Consider the following 15615-nt stretch of genomic DNA (forward strand, 5'->3'; position numbering starts at 1 on the left):
GAAATTCATTAAAAGTAACTAGGCCATTACTAAATTAGATCCATCAGAGACTTTAAGAAAGAAAAGTGTATCTAAAAAAGTTAGTCTATGTTAGAAATATCTATGTATTGTGAACATGAAAGAAATCAAGGATGAAAAAGATAAAGCAGAGAAAAACTAGGCTCTCAAAAAGAAATATGCAGCGAAAACTACCAATTTTTGGTTAAAAAAAAGGGGGGGGTGTTATTTTTTAAGTCAAATATGTACTTTGGTGGTAAGTAAATGTGCAGCCTCACTTCTAGCACAAAGATGAATAAATAAGCCACAGCTCTCAGGCAAGTAAAGGTATCTAAAAATTCTCCTGCTACTGAAAGAAAATTTGATTAAAAGTATAATTTCCCCTGAGAGAGTCAAACTGAAAGTCAGCTATAAGCATATTACATACCTTAAGTAGGTGGGATGGGTCTTAGCATTTCATAGCTCATCAACAGATAGTTACTGAAAGTGATTATTTGCCAAGTTCTTTGAGAAATTCAATACCAAAAAAATGTGACTGGAGTTTTCAATTTATTTGGGGACAGTTAACTAAGGTACACTGGACTAGTGTCTGAATTAATATATGTTAACAAAACAGTACTCTGTACATACTAAATGTTATGCAAACATTACCTATTAATAAAAAGTAATAACAGTAGCAGCTCACGTCTCTGGGCTGGCCACATACATACAAAATGAGCACTGGTAAGAAAGAGGAGAGTGTGACCAGTGATGAGATGGCTGGATGGCATCACCGACTCGATGGACATGAGTTTGAGTAAACTCCGGGAGTTGGTGATGGACAGGGAGGCCTGGCGTGCTGCGATTCAAGGGGTCGCAAAGAGTTGGACATGACTGAGAGACTGAACTGAACTGAACTGAACTGCCTGCCTAGTTACTTCTCAGAGTTTCAATGTTACTACTTAAAAATGGCCATAATCATAGTGTCAATCTGAATTTGTATGAAAATGAATGCGAAGTTTTGAGCACATGGCCTGTAACATAGCAGGCATTCTCCATAATTGGCATCTATTATTAATTAAGAGGCTAAGGTCTTAGGTGATGAGCCCCATGTGGGTGAAGTTACAGATGTAGAGTCTGGGGAGGGAGCAAGCCATTCTAACACGCTTGAAGAAAATGTCCCTTGGGACACCAAATTTCAACAACTTGGAGTTTAGTGATAATTAATCTAAAATAGGAAATTCAAAACAGAGAAGTTAGACTGAGTTTCCAAGCATAAAAATGTCACTATGATTTCAAATATGGAATTATCACACCAATATATCACTGTGATAATATATCTACCTATGTCTTTAAACGACATTTATTCTGTTACCCAAGCAAGAAGTTAAGAGATCAGAATAAAATGGTGTCTAAAATGTTAGACTGAATCAGAAGCGACTTCAGTGGGTCTAGGAATTACCACTCTGTTGGGAAAAGCAAACCAAAAGCCCAATAAACCAAGGACTGCCAAATGGATAAACATCCTAACTGTGGAGAAGATTCAGTTGTAGGCCAAACTTTTTATAGATTCTTTTGTGTTTAATGGTAATATACATATGTGCCTCCCCTCAATGCTACTCTTGGTGTTACAGTAGGATGGATACTAAATCACATTCATTCTTGTATTCCCCACCATTATTGAAGAAATAGTAAGTATTCCAATATTTATAGAACTGAAATGAACTTGTAAAATGGAATGTTCCAAATGAAGGGGCTGGCCATTTGGGGCCTTGAGCTTCAGTGCTGCTGTGCTTATATTCCACATAATTATTTTCTCAATATCTAAAGAGTTTTAATTTAACTAAATTAGTCTAAATAGCAGACATTTAGTCTATAATAAACGTTTTCAGTCAATCAAAATGAACTCCTTGACTGAGTACCTACAGGACTGGGAATATGACAACTTAAAACTTAAGATCTGTGGGGTGGACTTGACTCATTCTCCTTGTGTAGCTGGAAATAAATACTGCCTTTGGATGAGTTCTGAACTAGGAGCTTAGAGTTCCAATCTTCCCTGTGCCAATTACCACCACAGACATCTATGAAATGATGACACCTCTTATTCAGGGAAGTAAAGTTTATAAAGAATGATTAAGTACAAAGGAAATATACGTCATTTGCTAGTTCATCTTTTTCTTGGGTTTGAATTATTAGTATAAAATAAGGATTTTATTTTGGGGCGAGGAAACAAGAATATGTTGTGAGAGTTATACCTACAGGAATTTTTCCTCAATCATCTTTCTTCAATTAGTAGAGAGGAAAGACAATCAGCTTAAGTTGATGAAGATGAGGGAAAAATATAAGAGAAGCCAAAGAAAGCAGACATTGGAAGAGAATGTGACCAAAGCTTTTGAAACCACAAATCAAAGCAGTGAATAAAAGCTATTCTTTTTTCTAAAAGGTCAGCTCAAACTTCAATAAATGGGTGGAATATGCTTTTGCAAATGCACATGTTTATGTTGAACCAGGCTGTGTTTTTAAAAAACCAGTAAGTGCTGAAATAATGAATGACGGGGATTGAATTTTTTAAAGTTTTTCTCTTCTGTTTTTGGATTGAATCTTTACTATTAAAAAGTGTGTCATCTTTTTATACTAGTATCAATAAAGCATTTTAGATACCCAATAGCTTGGTACCATAAAAAGTAAAACTGGGCTTATTTAGATATTTACTTTACTCTCACTTAATGTTATAGTGATGTAGAAAATAAGCAAATGAAGATTCTTCTCCTTTTTAAAAGAAGAGTTTGGGAATAACAATCATACAACAACCATATTTCTGCATTTTTTTTTAAGTACACGAGATAAACGTTGTTACAGGAAGCCAATCCTTGTGATCAAATATTTGCATTTTCAGTTTCTTAAACCAGAAGAGTTTATAGGTCAAACAATGTGCAAATCCTATTCCCCACACGAGTCCTTTAAGAGGACAGTCACCGTCCAATATTTGTTGTGTTTTATTTTGTTATACTTTCATTGTGCGTCCCCATCCCACCCCCACATCCTCCCTTTTTATACAATTTTAAAAAGTGTGTAACAAGTTTGTGTTACGTATCCAACAAAGGCAGGCAGTCTTTGAGGGGGGAAAATAAAATGTGTTTCATGTTTTCCACTACTTTTGGGGTCTCTAGAGGGTAAACAGGGAAGGGGATGAGGGAAAAACACCCTCACGTCCGAATCAGAATGACAATACGCATCGTTGTGAAGCTATTGACGAGATGCCATCTACGGGACAGCCGCATCTCCACACGCGTCATTAAGAAGTAAGACAATTAGAATAAATGTGAAGCGCTGTTTCTCGACTTGGCTTGGAGATCTGCAAGTTCGCCGCAAACCCCCCCCCCCCCCTCGGGATTTATAAAACACCAACGGTGCTTTCTGCTCAAATAATTCCCAGCCCCGCGGGAATGCATGCTGCAGTGCATTCCAGAAAAGTCTGCCGTGCCTATATTCGCTACTATAGAATCGGGGGCAAAAAAAAGATCGGGCGCCACACAAAGAATTCAAGCACAAGTCTGTCCACGTTTAAAGCTCCAGAAAGCCGTGTCCACTTCCAACTCGCCCCTGGCGGAGAAGTTTGGGCAGCGCGCGTTCTCCCGCCCCGGCTGGGTCCAGCGGAGGATACTTACTGGGCTGAGCCAACTTTGCTCTCCCTCTTCCCGAGCACTTTGGCAGACTTGGTGTCGTCCACATCTTGCTGTAGTTCTGTCATCAGGACCACGTCTGGAGGGCACCTTCACACAGCCTCCTCCTCCCCGCTTCCCCGGCTCCCGCCGTCCGGGTTGCAGGCCCCGCGAGCCCGCCGCGCCCTCCCCTGCGCCCCGGGCCGCTGGGTGCATCCGGGCCGCCCGCGCCGGGGGCCGCCGACCTGGACACGTTCGGGCCGGCGCGATTGGTCCGGGCGAGAGGGGCCGAGCCGGGAGGGAGGGAAGGGGAGGGTCGAAGCGAAGTGACAGCCTCTTCTCCCAACCCAGGAGGCCGGGGAAGAGAAAAAGGAAACCTGTAGAACTTGTCTTTCTGGGAGAGGAAGCTAATTGGCCAAACAGGTGAAACATTTGCCTAACCCGGCGCCCTATAAGTGGCCTCCTAGTAAACTGGGCTTTTTTTGTTGTTGTTGTTAATTCTTTCCTATCTAGACTGTAACTACGGAGGTTCAACCGTGGGCAACACGCTATAGATACAGGAAACCATAGTGCATTTCGCGCACGGATGCGCTGGGTGGGCTGGCCTGTTCTCCAGCCCAGATTATTCAAGCAGGGTGTAGCCTCTTTGAGGACTGCCTGACAAAGCTTAAGCAATAGGTCGGTCGTGTAACAGAGGTGATATGAGCTGGTTGCCTGGTTAACCCTTGCGAGATGATGAGGGCAGAGGGGAGCAGGGAGAAGCAGCCATCACAATCTCACCAGCAACTTGCCTACTATGCGCCCAGCCAATGAAACGAAGGCCTATTCTTCCCCCATCTTGCTGATTCTGTCTGAAGTTTTGTGTTTGGAGCACCCACTTACTCGTTTAAGGAACTCTGAGATCTACCGTGTTCCAGGCATTATTCTAAACATCCACTTAGTAGCGACGGGGAAGAAGTTTCCTCTGCTCTTCTAGGTTCTTCTGGCTAGTTGAAGAATTACACTGAAGTGAGACAGATTAACAGGATAAGGTCAAATTTAACTACCTGCGTTCAGGGGATTGCCCGAGCATATGAGACCTAAGGACAAGTTAGGCAATTGAGGCTTATGAGCCACCTGAGAAAAGAGAATGGGGCAGGCAGGGATTTGCACAACCTAAAAGTTGAGAACCATGTTCTATTTGGCAGATTTAAGCCCAACAGACAGCCTTTCAGATAGTACTAAAGGACTGACCTGAAGTAAGGGAAGAGCCGGGATATATAGGAGTTTTGGCAACAAAAACCTTAAAAGATGACTGTTAATCAAAGAATAATCAAGCTTCCCAGGTGGCACTAGTGGTAAAGAACCCACCTGCCAATGCAGGAAACATAAGAAAGGTGGATTCCATCTCTGGGTGGGGAAGATCCCCTGGAGGAGGACATGGCAATGCACTTCAGTATTCTTGCCTGGAGAATGCCAAGGACAGAGGAGCCTGTCAGGCTACAGTTGATAGAGTGGCAAAGAGTTGGACACAACTGAAGTGCCTTAGCATGCAAAGGAAAAACAGACATCTCAGTTAATGAATTTAGCACTTTTCTATGTATAGGGAGATGCAAGATTCTGTATTTATTGAGATTGTTCCTTGATATCCACCTTAACTGTCTAGGGCCAGTGTCCTATTTTTCCATCCTAAATCCATCAGGGTGCAGAGTTGTGGGTGCCATGTGGGATGATGACTTGATGGGGCTGTAATATCTGATGTTTACTGATACGGCGGGCAACATTCTTATCCACAAAAGGGAAGGAAGGCCATTCACAGAATGATGAAAATGAGCAAATGTTTGAGAAAATGTTTGCTGGGCCATACAGAAACAATGGAACACAGAGAGGAATTTTAACAGACTCTGCTTAGGTTCCTCCCTGTGTACACACCTCGTTTGTATTATACTGTAGTAATCTACAGTGACAAGTCCCTTCCTGCATCAGGGCTTCTAGCTAAATTTTTTTTGGCAGTTAAGAGGAGAGGTCAAAGATTATTCTCCAATCTTTTGAGCCTCGATTATTTTTAGCTTGAAATAATCTGCATGCCAAATGGATACATTTCAAGATGACAAATTTTGCTCCACTACAATAGCAAATAAGGTATGTGTTGGTAGATTTCTGATTTACTACAGAGTAGTTAGGAATAAGAAAAACTAATATAAAACCTTATTGTTGGAGGTTTAACTTTATGGCTGGGAAAAAAAAAATGACTGACTCTATGCTCTGGGGCTGCTTTCAATTTTTCTTTTAAAAATGATTTTAGATTTAAGAATAATTACAAAGAATAGGCAACCATACCATTTATTTGTGGAGGAAAAAATGTCGCCTGCCAACAAGCCACTGGAGCTACCCACAACTGTGCACCCTGAGGGGATTCATGGTGGAGAAAAACAAGATACTGGCCCTAGACATCAAAGGTATTATTTCAATAAACCCAGATTCTTGCATCTTCCCTTACATAGAAAAATGCTAAATTTATTAATTTGAAGTTTCTGGCTTTCTTTAACGGTAATCTTTTGGTTCAACTACCTGTGTTGTTAAGGCTTTGCTTTTGTTTTTTGCAAAAACTGTATAACCTGGCTCCCCCCTTACCTCTTCGGAACAGTCCCTCAGAGCAATCTGAGAAACTGTCTCCCAGTCCGTGGAATACAATATAATTCTCAACTTTTAGGTTGTGCATTTTTTTCAGTCAACAGTGTGTGTGTGTGTGTGTATAAAAAAACCAAAACCTACCCTTCTAAATAACCCCAAACATTTTGAAAGTGAAAGTTCTTTCAGAAGTTTTCCTATTCCCTCTATGTTTAGTAGCTGAGAGGACAAAAGCATCTTTTTGTGACCTTCTTGCTCCAAAAATGACTCTCATGACACTTGAAAAGTAAGTAAAGAAAAAAGTTTACAGAAGTTCCATTTGAGTTGGCTTGGTCAGATCTGTCTCTCTGTTTTTTTCCTACCTGACCACCACTGACCCCCTGGCTGCACGAGCCTGGCTGGGCAGGGTGGGGAAGGCTCTGGGTGACCCAGAGGCTTGGAGATATTACTGATGCCTTCAGGCTCCTGGTCCCTTCTCTAATTCACCATAGTACTTGCGATGGGAGTGGACTTAGAATATAGAGGAATTTGTCACCATCCCAAACTCTGGGTAGTGGCTCTCTCATTAAAACTCAGGTGTACTTCAAGCCACCCTCACTGCAGGATTCAGCCCAGAAGTGACTTTTTGGCCCCCTAAGTAATTGTTTTTATTGCTGTCAAAGCTATGTAACATAATATTTTGAGCATTGGTAAGTGTACAATTTAGGGACATTACATTCATGATATATGTAACCATCACCACTATCTAGACCCAAAACTTAAAAAAATGACCCCAACAAAACTATATCCATTCAACAATAATCCCTCCATCCCACCTTCTCCCAGGCCTTGGTAACCTCTATTCTATTTTCTGTCGCTATGAATTTCTCTATTCTGGGGCCTTCATGAAAGTGGAATCAGACAACATTTTTCCTTCTGTGTCTCCTTTATTTCATGAAGCATAATGTTTCCGGGTCCATCCAAGTTGTCGCATTTATTTGTACTTTATTCTCTTTTTTGTTGTTAAATAATGTTTGATTGTGTATGTATATTCCACACTTGTTTACTCATTCATCCCTGGAACACTTGGATTGTTTCTACCTTTTGGCTATTGTAAATAATTCTGGAATGAACACTGATGTACAAATATTTGTTTGAGTCCCTACTTTCAATTATTTTGGGTATATACCTAGGAGTGAAATGTTGGGTCTTTTGGTAGTTCTAGGTTCAACCTTTTCAGAAACCATGGTCAGATCTCTTCTGATACATGAGTAAGGGCAAATGTTCATAACTTCCCCACACAGGCTTACAGTTGAACTAAGGAACACTCAGTTGCCCTGAAATGTGTTCCTCAGTGCCTGAGATAAGGAATTCTAGAAGTGTGATCTTAAGTGAGAAAGGGAGAGAAAGGTGGGGGTGGGGGAGGGATTTGAGGAGGAGCAGGTGGGTGTTCATTGGAAGGACTGATGCTGAAGCAGAAACTCCAGTACTTTGGCCATGTCATGCGAAGAGTTGACTCATTGGAAAAGACCCTGATGCTGGGAGGGACTGGGGGCAGGAGAAGGGGACAACAGAGGACGAGATGGCTGGATGGCATCACCGACTTGATGGGCATGAGTCTGAGTAAACTCCGGGAATTGGTGACAGACAGGGAGGCCTGGCGTGCTGCGATTCATGGAGTCACAAAGAGCTGGACATGACTGAGCGACTGAGGTGAGCTGGGCTGAGGTGGGGAAAAATAGTTAATAGCACTTTCCTAGAGTGGGGAGGAATTAGAAAGGAGCTAGGGGGACTTCCCTGGTGGTCCAGTGGCTAAGACTCTCTGCTCTCAGTGCAAGGGGCCTGGGTTTGATCTCTGATCAGGCAACTAGATCCTGGATCCCACAACAAAGATCCTGTGTGCTGCAACTAAGACCTGGTGAAGCCAAATGAATTTTTAAAAAAGAAAGAAAGGAACTAGTAAATGACATTATTATACTTAGTGGCATTTGATTAAGTATAAGAGATGCTGTCAAACAGTTTCATAATTTATTCTGGGAGCTGTTCTACAATAGGGCTTCCCTGGTGGCGCAGTGGTAAAAAAATCCTCCTGCCAATGCAGGAGACCCAGGTTTGATTCCTAGATCAGGAAGACGCCCTGGAGAAGGAAATGACAGCTCATTCCTGTATTCTTGCCTGGGGAATACCATGGACAAAGGAGCCTGGTGGGCTACAGTCCAGGGGGTCACAAAGAGTCAGACACGACTGAGCAACTGAACATGCACAGCAGTGAAACAATAGGGGAAACTTAATTTTAGCGTGATAAAATAGACATAAGATTATGTCTAAAATACATTTTGGGGTACTCTTTCATTTCACACCAGTAAAAAAAAAACCTCTACCCTCTATTTTCCTTCCTACAAGCCTCTGGGAACAAAATTTCTTGTTTCTGATATCAAAGAAAAATTCTAGCTGATACTTTTTCCAGGTGTTGAAGCAGTTCTAGCAGAAAATGCCTAACCCATCACCTTTCAGGATATAGGGGTTTCCATTCAACAGCTTAGAATATTGTGAACAGAGAATATTGCCTGACATTTCCTAAACAAAGTATGTTGCCCATCATCCCTTTTCTACAAGGATCAAGCCATTAGCCACTCCAGGTACCCATAGATGGTGCACCCTGAGGGGAATTCAGGATAAAGAAAACTAGGAAGGTTTTTTGTACTTTAGATACTGGTCCTAGATACTAGATAGTTAAGATGCATACATATCTAAGGAATAATTTTAATGAACTGAGTCTTATATCCTCTCACACATAGAAAAACATTAAAAACATTGAGATGTCTATTCTTTGTGAATAGCAGTGATTTTTTGACATTTGACTGCATTTTTTTCCCCCCAGCAAAAAACTCTTATATATCCTGGCTCCTCTGTTACCTCCTCTGTCTCTCTTTGCTATGAGAGACTGTCTCCTGGGACATAGTCCTCAGTAAGATCCTCAAATAAAACTCAACTCAAAACTCTCAAGTTGTGCAGTTCTTCTGTCAAATATTGATCAGATTGTGGTGTGCTTTTTACATGATCAGATACACTGGACATCTGTCCATAGTCTTGGGGCAGAGTTCAAATGTGAGTTTGGAGATTTGAGTGGCTATTTGGTTGCAATGTATGGTCAAGTAGTTGTTTTATTTACACACAGGGCAGGGTATGTAATTATTAGCCAATATAAGCACATGTAAAGTGTCATCACATGCCTATAATTTTATGCATATTGTCTGATGACGTGTGTCTTAGAGGATGTTGATGCTCTTATCAATATGCAACCTGGAAGTGCTGTAATAATTTAACTATGCATAGTATTTGATATACATCACAAGTCAAATAATTTTAGGAACTTTCTTCAGACCATTCCTGTTTTCAATTTAAAGTCACTATGCAGAGGAGAAAATGGGAAAAAAATTGACAGAGTTCAGAGGAGCGCTAGTACAGTGACACTGAAAAACGTAATTATATGACTTTTTAAAAAAGTTATATGAAAGTTGAGAAGCATTATGTGAAGGGGAACTTTACTGAGTGATTTTTGTCAAAAATGAAGGAAAGTTTCCTAATGAATACCCTCATTAAACGTTGGAGTGGGAATATATAAGTAGGCTATGAAATCTCCTACTGTAGAGGCCTTTGAAAATATTAAAAAAATCAAACAGAATGGGACTTCCCTGGTGGTACAGTGAATAGAAATCCACCTGCCCATGAAGGGGACACACATTTGATCCCTGGCCTGGGAAGAGCCCACATGCCAAAGAGCAACTAAAGTCTTTGTGCCACAACTACTGAGTCTGAGCTCTGCAGTCTGAGAGCTGCAACTACTGAGCCTGAATGCTGAAACTACTGAAGCCTGTGTGCCTGGAGCCTGTGCTCCATGATAAAAGCCACAGCAATGAGAAGTCTGTGAACCACAGCAAGGAATAGCCCCTTTTTCACTGCAACTAGAGAAAGCCTGCACACAGAAATGAAGACCCAGTGGAACCAAAAACAAATGAGTTAATTAATTTAAAAAATCAAATAGAATGATTTTAAGCCAGTATTTCCCAAGCCAAGTTATACTGCAGATGGGGAAATTTGAAATACTCTATTTCTTTCTCTAAGGATGAGGCAAGAGCTAAGTTTAGCACCTGTATTGAAATGAATAGGCAAGATCATAAGGGCTTACTGCTCTAGGGGCAGATAGTGGTTGGGAAAAACTAGTATAAATCTGTTTCTATGAGAAAGCAGAAGCAATAACAAAATTCTTCTAGCTCAGTACTCTGTTTTTAAATTGAAAAAAAAAAAGGAGAGGTCTTCCCCAGTGGTCTAGTGACTAAGACTGCACTCTTCTTATGCAGGAGGTCAAGGTCTGATAGTGTTCAGGGAACTAGATCCCACATGCCACAATAAAAGATTCCGAAAGCTGCAACTGAAAGGTTCCATATGCTGCAACTAAGACCCAGTGCAGCCAAATAAACAAGTAATAATAAATAAATACTTATATAAATAAAAAATAACAGTATGAAAAGCACTATACAGCTTTCATACTGGGTTCTGGCTGACTGGTGAGGGGAGGAGCTGGCATTTGAGCTTGGGTCTTCTGACTCCAGTCTCTACTTCTGACCACTACTCCAATATATAGCCTGTCCTGCTTCCAAAAGAACTGTTCCACTTGTATTTCTTTCACTGATTTCTGTTTTGTGATAGTTTCAGTTGGAGGGAGAGGGGAAAGGGTTGTCTATCACACACTATCCAGAGTTAAAAAATCAAACCCCCCACTATGATTTTTCATATAAGAGGAGAGTGAAAAAGTTAGCTTAAAACACAACATTCAGAAAACGAAGATCACGGCATCTGGTCCCATCACTTCATGGCAAAAAGATGGGGAAACAATAGAAACAGTGACAGAATTTATTTTCTTGGGCTCCAAAATCACTGCAGATGGTGACTGCCGCCATGAAATTAAAAGGTGCTTGCTCCCTGGAAGAAAAGCTATGACCAACCTAGACAGCATATTAAAAAGCAAAGACATTACTTTGCCAACAAAGGCCCATCTAGTCAAGGCTATAGTTTTTCCAGTAGTCATGTATGGATGTGAAAGTTGGACTATAAAGAAAGCTGAGCACTGAAGAACTGATGCTTTTGAACTATGGTGTTGGAGAAGACTCTTGAGAGTCCCTTGAACAGCAAGGAGATCCAACCAGTCCATCCTAAAGGAAATCAGTCCTGAATATACATTGGAAGGACTGATGCTGAAGCTGAAACTCCAATACTTTGGTCACCTGATGTGAAGAACTGACTTATTTGAAAAGACCCTGATGCTGGGAAAGATTGAAGGTAGGAGGAGAAGGGGACGACAGAGGATGAGACAGTTGAATGGTATCACCGACTCAATGGACATGAGTTTGAGTAAGCTCTGGGAGTTGGTGAAGGACAGGGAGGCCTGGCGTGCTGCAGTCCATGGGGTCGCAAAGAGTCGGACACGGCTGAGCAACTGAACTGAACTGAACTGATGATTTTTTTCAGAGCTTGAGCTTTGGAGAGTTTAGTGACTTACCCAGAATTACAGTGGTCCCATGAGGATGAAGAACCATCTTTTCTGACTTCCAGTGGGTTCTTATAAAGGAGAGTAAGACAGTGAACAGTGCAAACAAAGCTTGTTAATGGCAGAGACACTTGCCTTATTAAAGAGTAGGGGGTGGGCAAAGCCCAAGGACCCTTAGACATATGTTATGCTTACAGGGAGCATAATGTATGATTCTAGAGCTATCTTTTTTTAATATAACTCAAAAATTTTCTTTATGGATTAATTTTGGCTGTGTTGGGTCTTCGTTGCTGCACAGGTTTTCTCTAGTTGTGGTGAGAGGGGGCTACTCTCTAGTTACCGTGCGCAGGCTTCTCACCGTGGAGGTTTCCCTCATTGTGGAGCACGGGCTCCATGGCGCAAGGGCCTCAGTAGTTGTGGCGCACAGGCTCAATAGTTGAAGCACATGGGCTTAGCTGCTCCGCGGCTTGTGGGATTGTCCCGGATCAGGGCTTGAACCCTTGTCTCCTGCACTGACAGGTGGGTTCTTTACCACTGAGCCACCAGGGAAGCCCTGAAGCTAGCGTTGGTGGCTGCATTTCACAGTTATCTGCAATTACTGCTGCATAACTAACCACCTCAAAGCTTGGTGGCTTAAAACAATATGCATTATTTTCTCTTATGGTTCAGTATACTGATGGAGCTCAGCCGGCTGGTTCCCATTTGGGGGCTCTCATGCAGCTGCAGTTGGATGGCCCCAGGGTTGGAGTCATTTGAAGGCTCAGCTGATGGACGTGCGCTCTCATATCCATGCTTCAACTGAGATAGGTGAAACGGCTGGGGACTAGCTGAATATTTGAGTCTCTCTGCATGGCCCTCCACGTGGCTAGATTGGGCTTCCTTACACATGGAAGTCCCAATATAGTTGGACTTCTAAACTTGGGGGTTGGCTTCCTCCAGAATATGTGTTCCATGATACCAAGATGGAATCTGCAAGGCTTCCTATGCGATAGCCTGGGACATCAGATATCTTCACCTCTGCTGCATTCTGTTGGTCACAGATGAGGCACAGTACCAGCTCAGGTTCAAGGCAAAAGAACTACCCAAGGTGTGAATACCAGGAGTGCAGTTCACTGTGGGCCAACTTTGGAGACCAGCTACCACAGTGCAGATAATAGATTAGGTCCTCTGAGGCTAGATACATTGTCACTGGGCATGTGGGTAAACGGGCATTTCTAACAGCTCTGTAAACTTGGGAGATATGGACATGGACAACACAAGAAAAACCCAGGCTGCTGGGACTCTTAACATTCTAGTGGAAGAGATCAAAGACTGTTTTACATAGGACGATCAAGGAAGCCTCTGTGACAGGTGACGTCTCTGCTTAGACTTGAAGGAGGGGAAGACAGAAGCTATATGATGTCTGGGGGCAAAGCTTACCAGCCAGAGGGAAGGGCGTGGGGAAAGGCCTCCAGGTGGTACTAAGCTTGGCATATTCCAGGAAGGGCAAGAAGGTCACTGTTCTACACCTCACCTGGAGCATAAAGAGGGAAGAGAAGGGTGGAGGGAGATGGTCTCACAGAGATATTATCTTCTCTGTCCCTTTGTTTATTATCTGTCCTCTTCTACCTGAATGGAATCTTCTCAAAAATAAAGGACTTGTCTGTTGTGTTAGCCACTGTATTCACAGTACCTGGTTCACGTTAGATGCTCAATAAATACGTGCCGAATGAATGAATGAATCATTGAATGATTGTTTCCAGCCAGTGGTTCTCAACCACACTCCAGCTCACCTGAGATGTTGATGTTGAATAATACCAGTCATTTTTTTTTTTTTCAATTTTCAGGGGGTAAAAAAAGAGTGCATGAAAAGAATTATAACTTAAATCCTTTCTAAATCCTCCCTCCCAATTGAGGAAGGAAAACCTTAGGCCTGTGCTGCTTCTCACTTGTCTGCTAGCTGAGTACAAGTGTTTCCAACAGGTCAGAGAGGTCACATGACTCCCAGATGGTCTAGCTCCAGAGGAAGTCCAAGAATCACTGTTTATAACCCACAGGCAGCAATTTAAAGTGATGGAATCACTCCTATTTTCTTAGCGAAACATTCATACAGCTACTTCCTTTCCTTGTTTTGGGAACTAATGATCATGCCATCAGTATGCGGACTGGCCTTTCTCTTTCCTTGCACCCTGGTTTGGCATGTTCTGTTTCCTTCCCTGTGAAATGTTTGACAAGGCAGTTTATGTAGCACAATCAGCACATCGTTTCAAAGCCACGTAACATTTAATTATTATTAAAGTAGTTTCTTCAAGTTGCATTTTTTCTTAATGTCACCAATATCATAGACTTTTAATTGCTTTTCATTCTTTTTTTTTTTTTACATACCTTCATTTTTTTGACAATTCCTGTTAGCATTTTGCTATCTTTTCTTCCAATCTGTTCTCCATGTAGCACTATTTATTTAAAAAATTTATCTAACAAATAACCTGACAAAGAAGGAACATGGGAGAGGGGAACAAAAAACCCCTCAGGCAAATAGAGTTTATCTATCTCTCAAATTTACCTTGCTTTTACTTTTTGGTTGACTCATAAACAGAACCTACATTTGAGGCCAATTGTGCCATCTATCTGTCCTTCCTTCTCCCCTTCCTTCCTTCCTCCTTTCCTTTTTCCTTCCCTCCAATCAACACTTTTTTTGATGCCTTTTATGTGCAAGGCTATATTCTGGGTGTGGTTTCCCTGATGGCTCAGCAGTATCCTCCTGCCAATGCAGGAGACACAAGAGATGTGGGTTCGATCCCTGGGTCAGGAAGTTCCCCTGGAGAAGGAAATGGCAACTCACTCTGGTATTCTTGCCTGGAGAATCCCATGGACAGAGGAGCCTGGTGGGCTACAGTCCATGGGGTTCCAAAGAGTCAGACATAACTGAGCACGCGTGCAGTCACACAGTCTGCTTGCTGTGAGTTTGCAGTGCAATGGGAAAGTTCATTATACGGATATTTACAAAACATACACACATAAAACCTTAGTCAAAAACTCACCTTCATGTATCACAACAAGACACTTGGATCAAGTAACATCATGATGTAAAGTCATGGGATGGGCAGGAGATGGACATTTGATTCTTCAGGTTCTTGCTTTTTGGATCATACACAAGCCACCCCCTCCTCTACCCCCAGACATCTGCACAACTTGTTGAAAAGGCTCTAGACTGGAAGTCAGGAGGACTGGGCTCTAGTCCAAGCACTGTGCTTGGAGCTGGAATGTGGATCTATTCATGGAACATGGCATTGAAGTAACAACTCTGGCCTCAAGGGAAGGACCCTAAACCTCACAGTTATAGCTACATCACTTTCTGCCTTATATAGATTGACTGTAAGAATGAGGAAAAAACAAAACACCTTTTACACAGAAATGTTGCGTTTACCCATTGCAAAATGCCAATTTTAAATAAATTAATTGCTTACTCTCTCATGAGGAGAGAGTAATTATGGAAACCTATTTCCTGTGGGAAGCTAGGGCCTTGACCTCCTTCCTGTAGGACTTTGTGCTTCTTTGCATTCGTTTCTACTTTTAAAAGCAAGCCAGATGAAAAGAGAATGTTTTCCTGTGTGTTAAGATCACAGACTGATGAAAATCAGAATTTAATTTTTAGTTTGAGTAGTAGTCAACAAAATGAAAAGTTCATCCTTCTTCCATATCAAAAAATGTGTTTTTTAAAAAATGACATATAGTAGAGGGAGATTTAGACATTGGAAATGTTTGGTGGTATAAAATCCCAAGTCCCCAGGTTTCAAAAATATATTGTAAAAAATTGTAGTAGACACTGCAGAGAAACAGTAGATGAGAGCTGTTGGGGAC

The 15615-nt window shown here is 41.7% G+C and overlaps 1 protein-coding gene across 5 annotated transcripts in view; it reads right to left on the bottom strand.

Moving 5' to 3' along the window:
* GRAMD2B (GRAM domain containing 2B) overlaps positions 1-15615 on the bottom strand; it is a 121282-nt gene that overhangs the window by 72720 nt on the left and 32947 nt on the right. Inside the window, exon 1 of one of the 5 annotated variants that reach the window (XM_043912224.1) lies at positions 3645-3910. The exons of 2 other annotated variants lie outside the window; for them this stretch is intronic. In XM_043912224.1, the coding sequence (XP_043768159.1) occupies positions 3645-3727 (83 nt within the window). In that variant the 5' untranslated portion in view covers positions 3728-3910. Of the gene's footprint in view, positions 1-3644; positions 3911-14795; positions 14917-15615 lie in introns of those variants that run through there. 2 more of the 5 variants (XM_043912225.1, XM_043912223.1) reach the window with 2 other exon arrangements.

Source organism: Cervus elaphus, chromosome 9 (assembly GCF_910594005.1).
Source record: "Cervus elaphus chromosome 9, mCerEla1.1, whole genome shotgun sequence".
In the NCBI taxonomy this organism is placed as follows: Eukaryota; Metazoa; Chordata; class Mammalia; order Artiodactyla; family Cervidae; genus Cervus; species Cervus elaphus.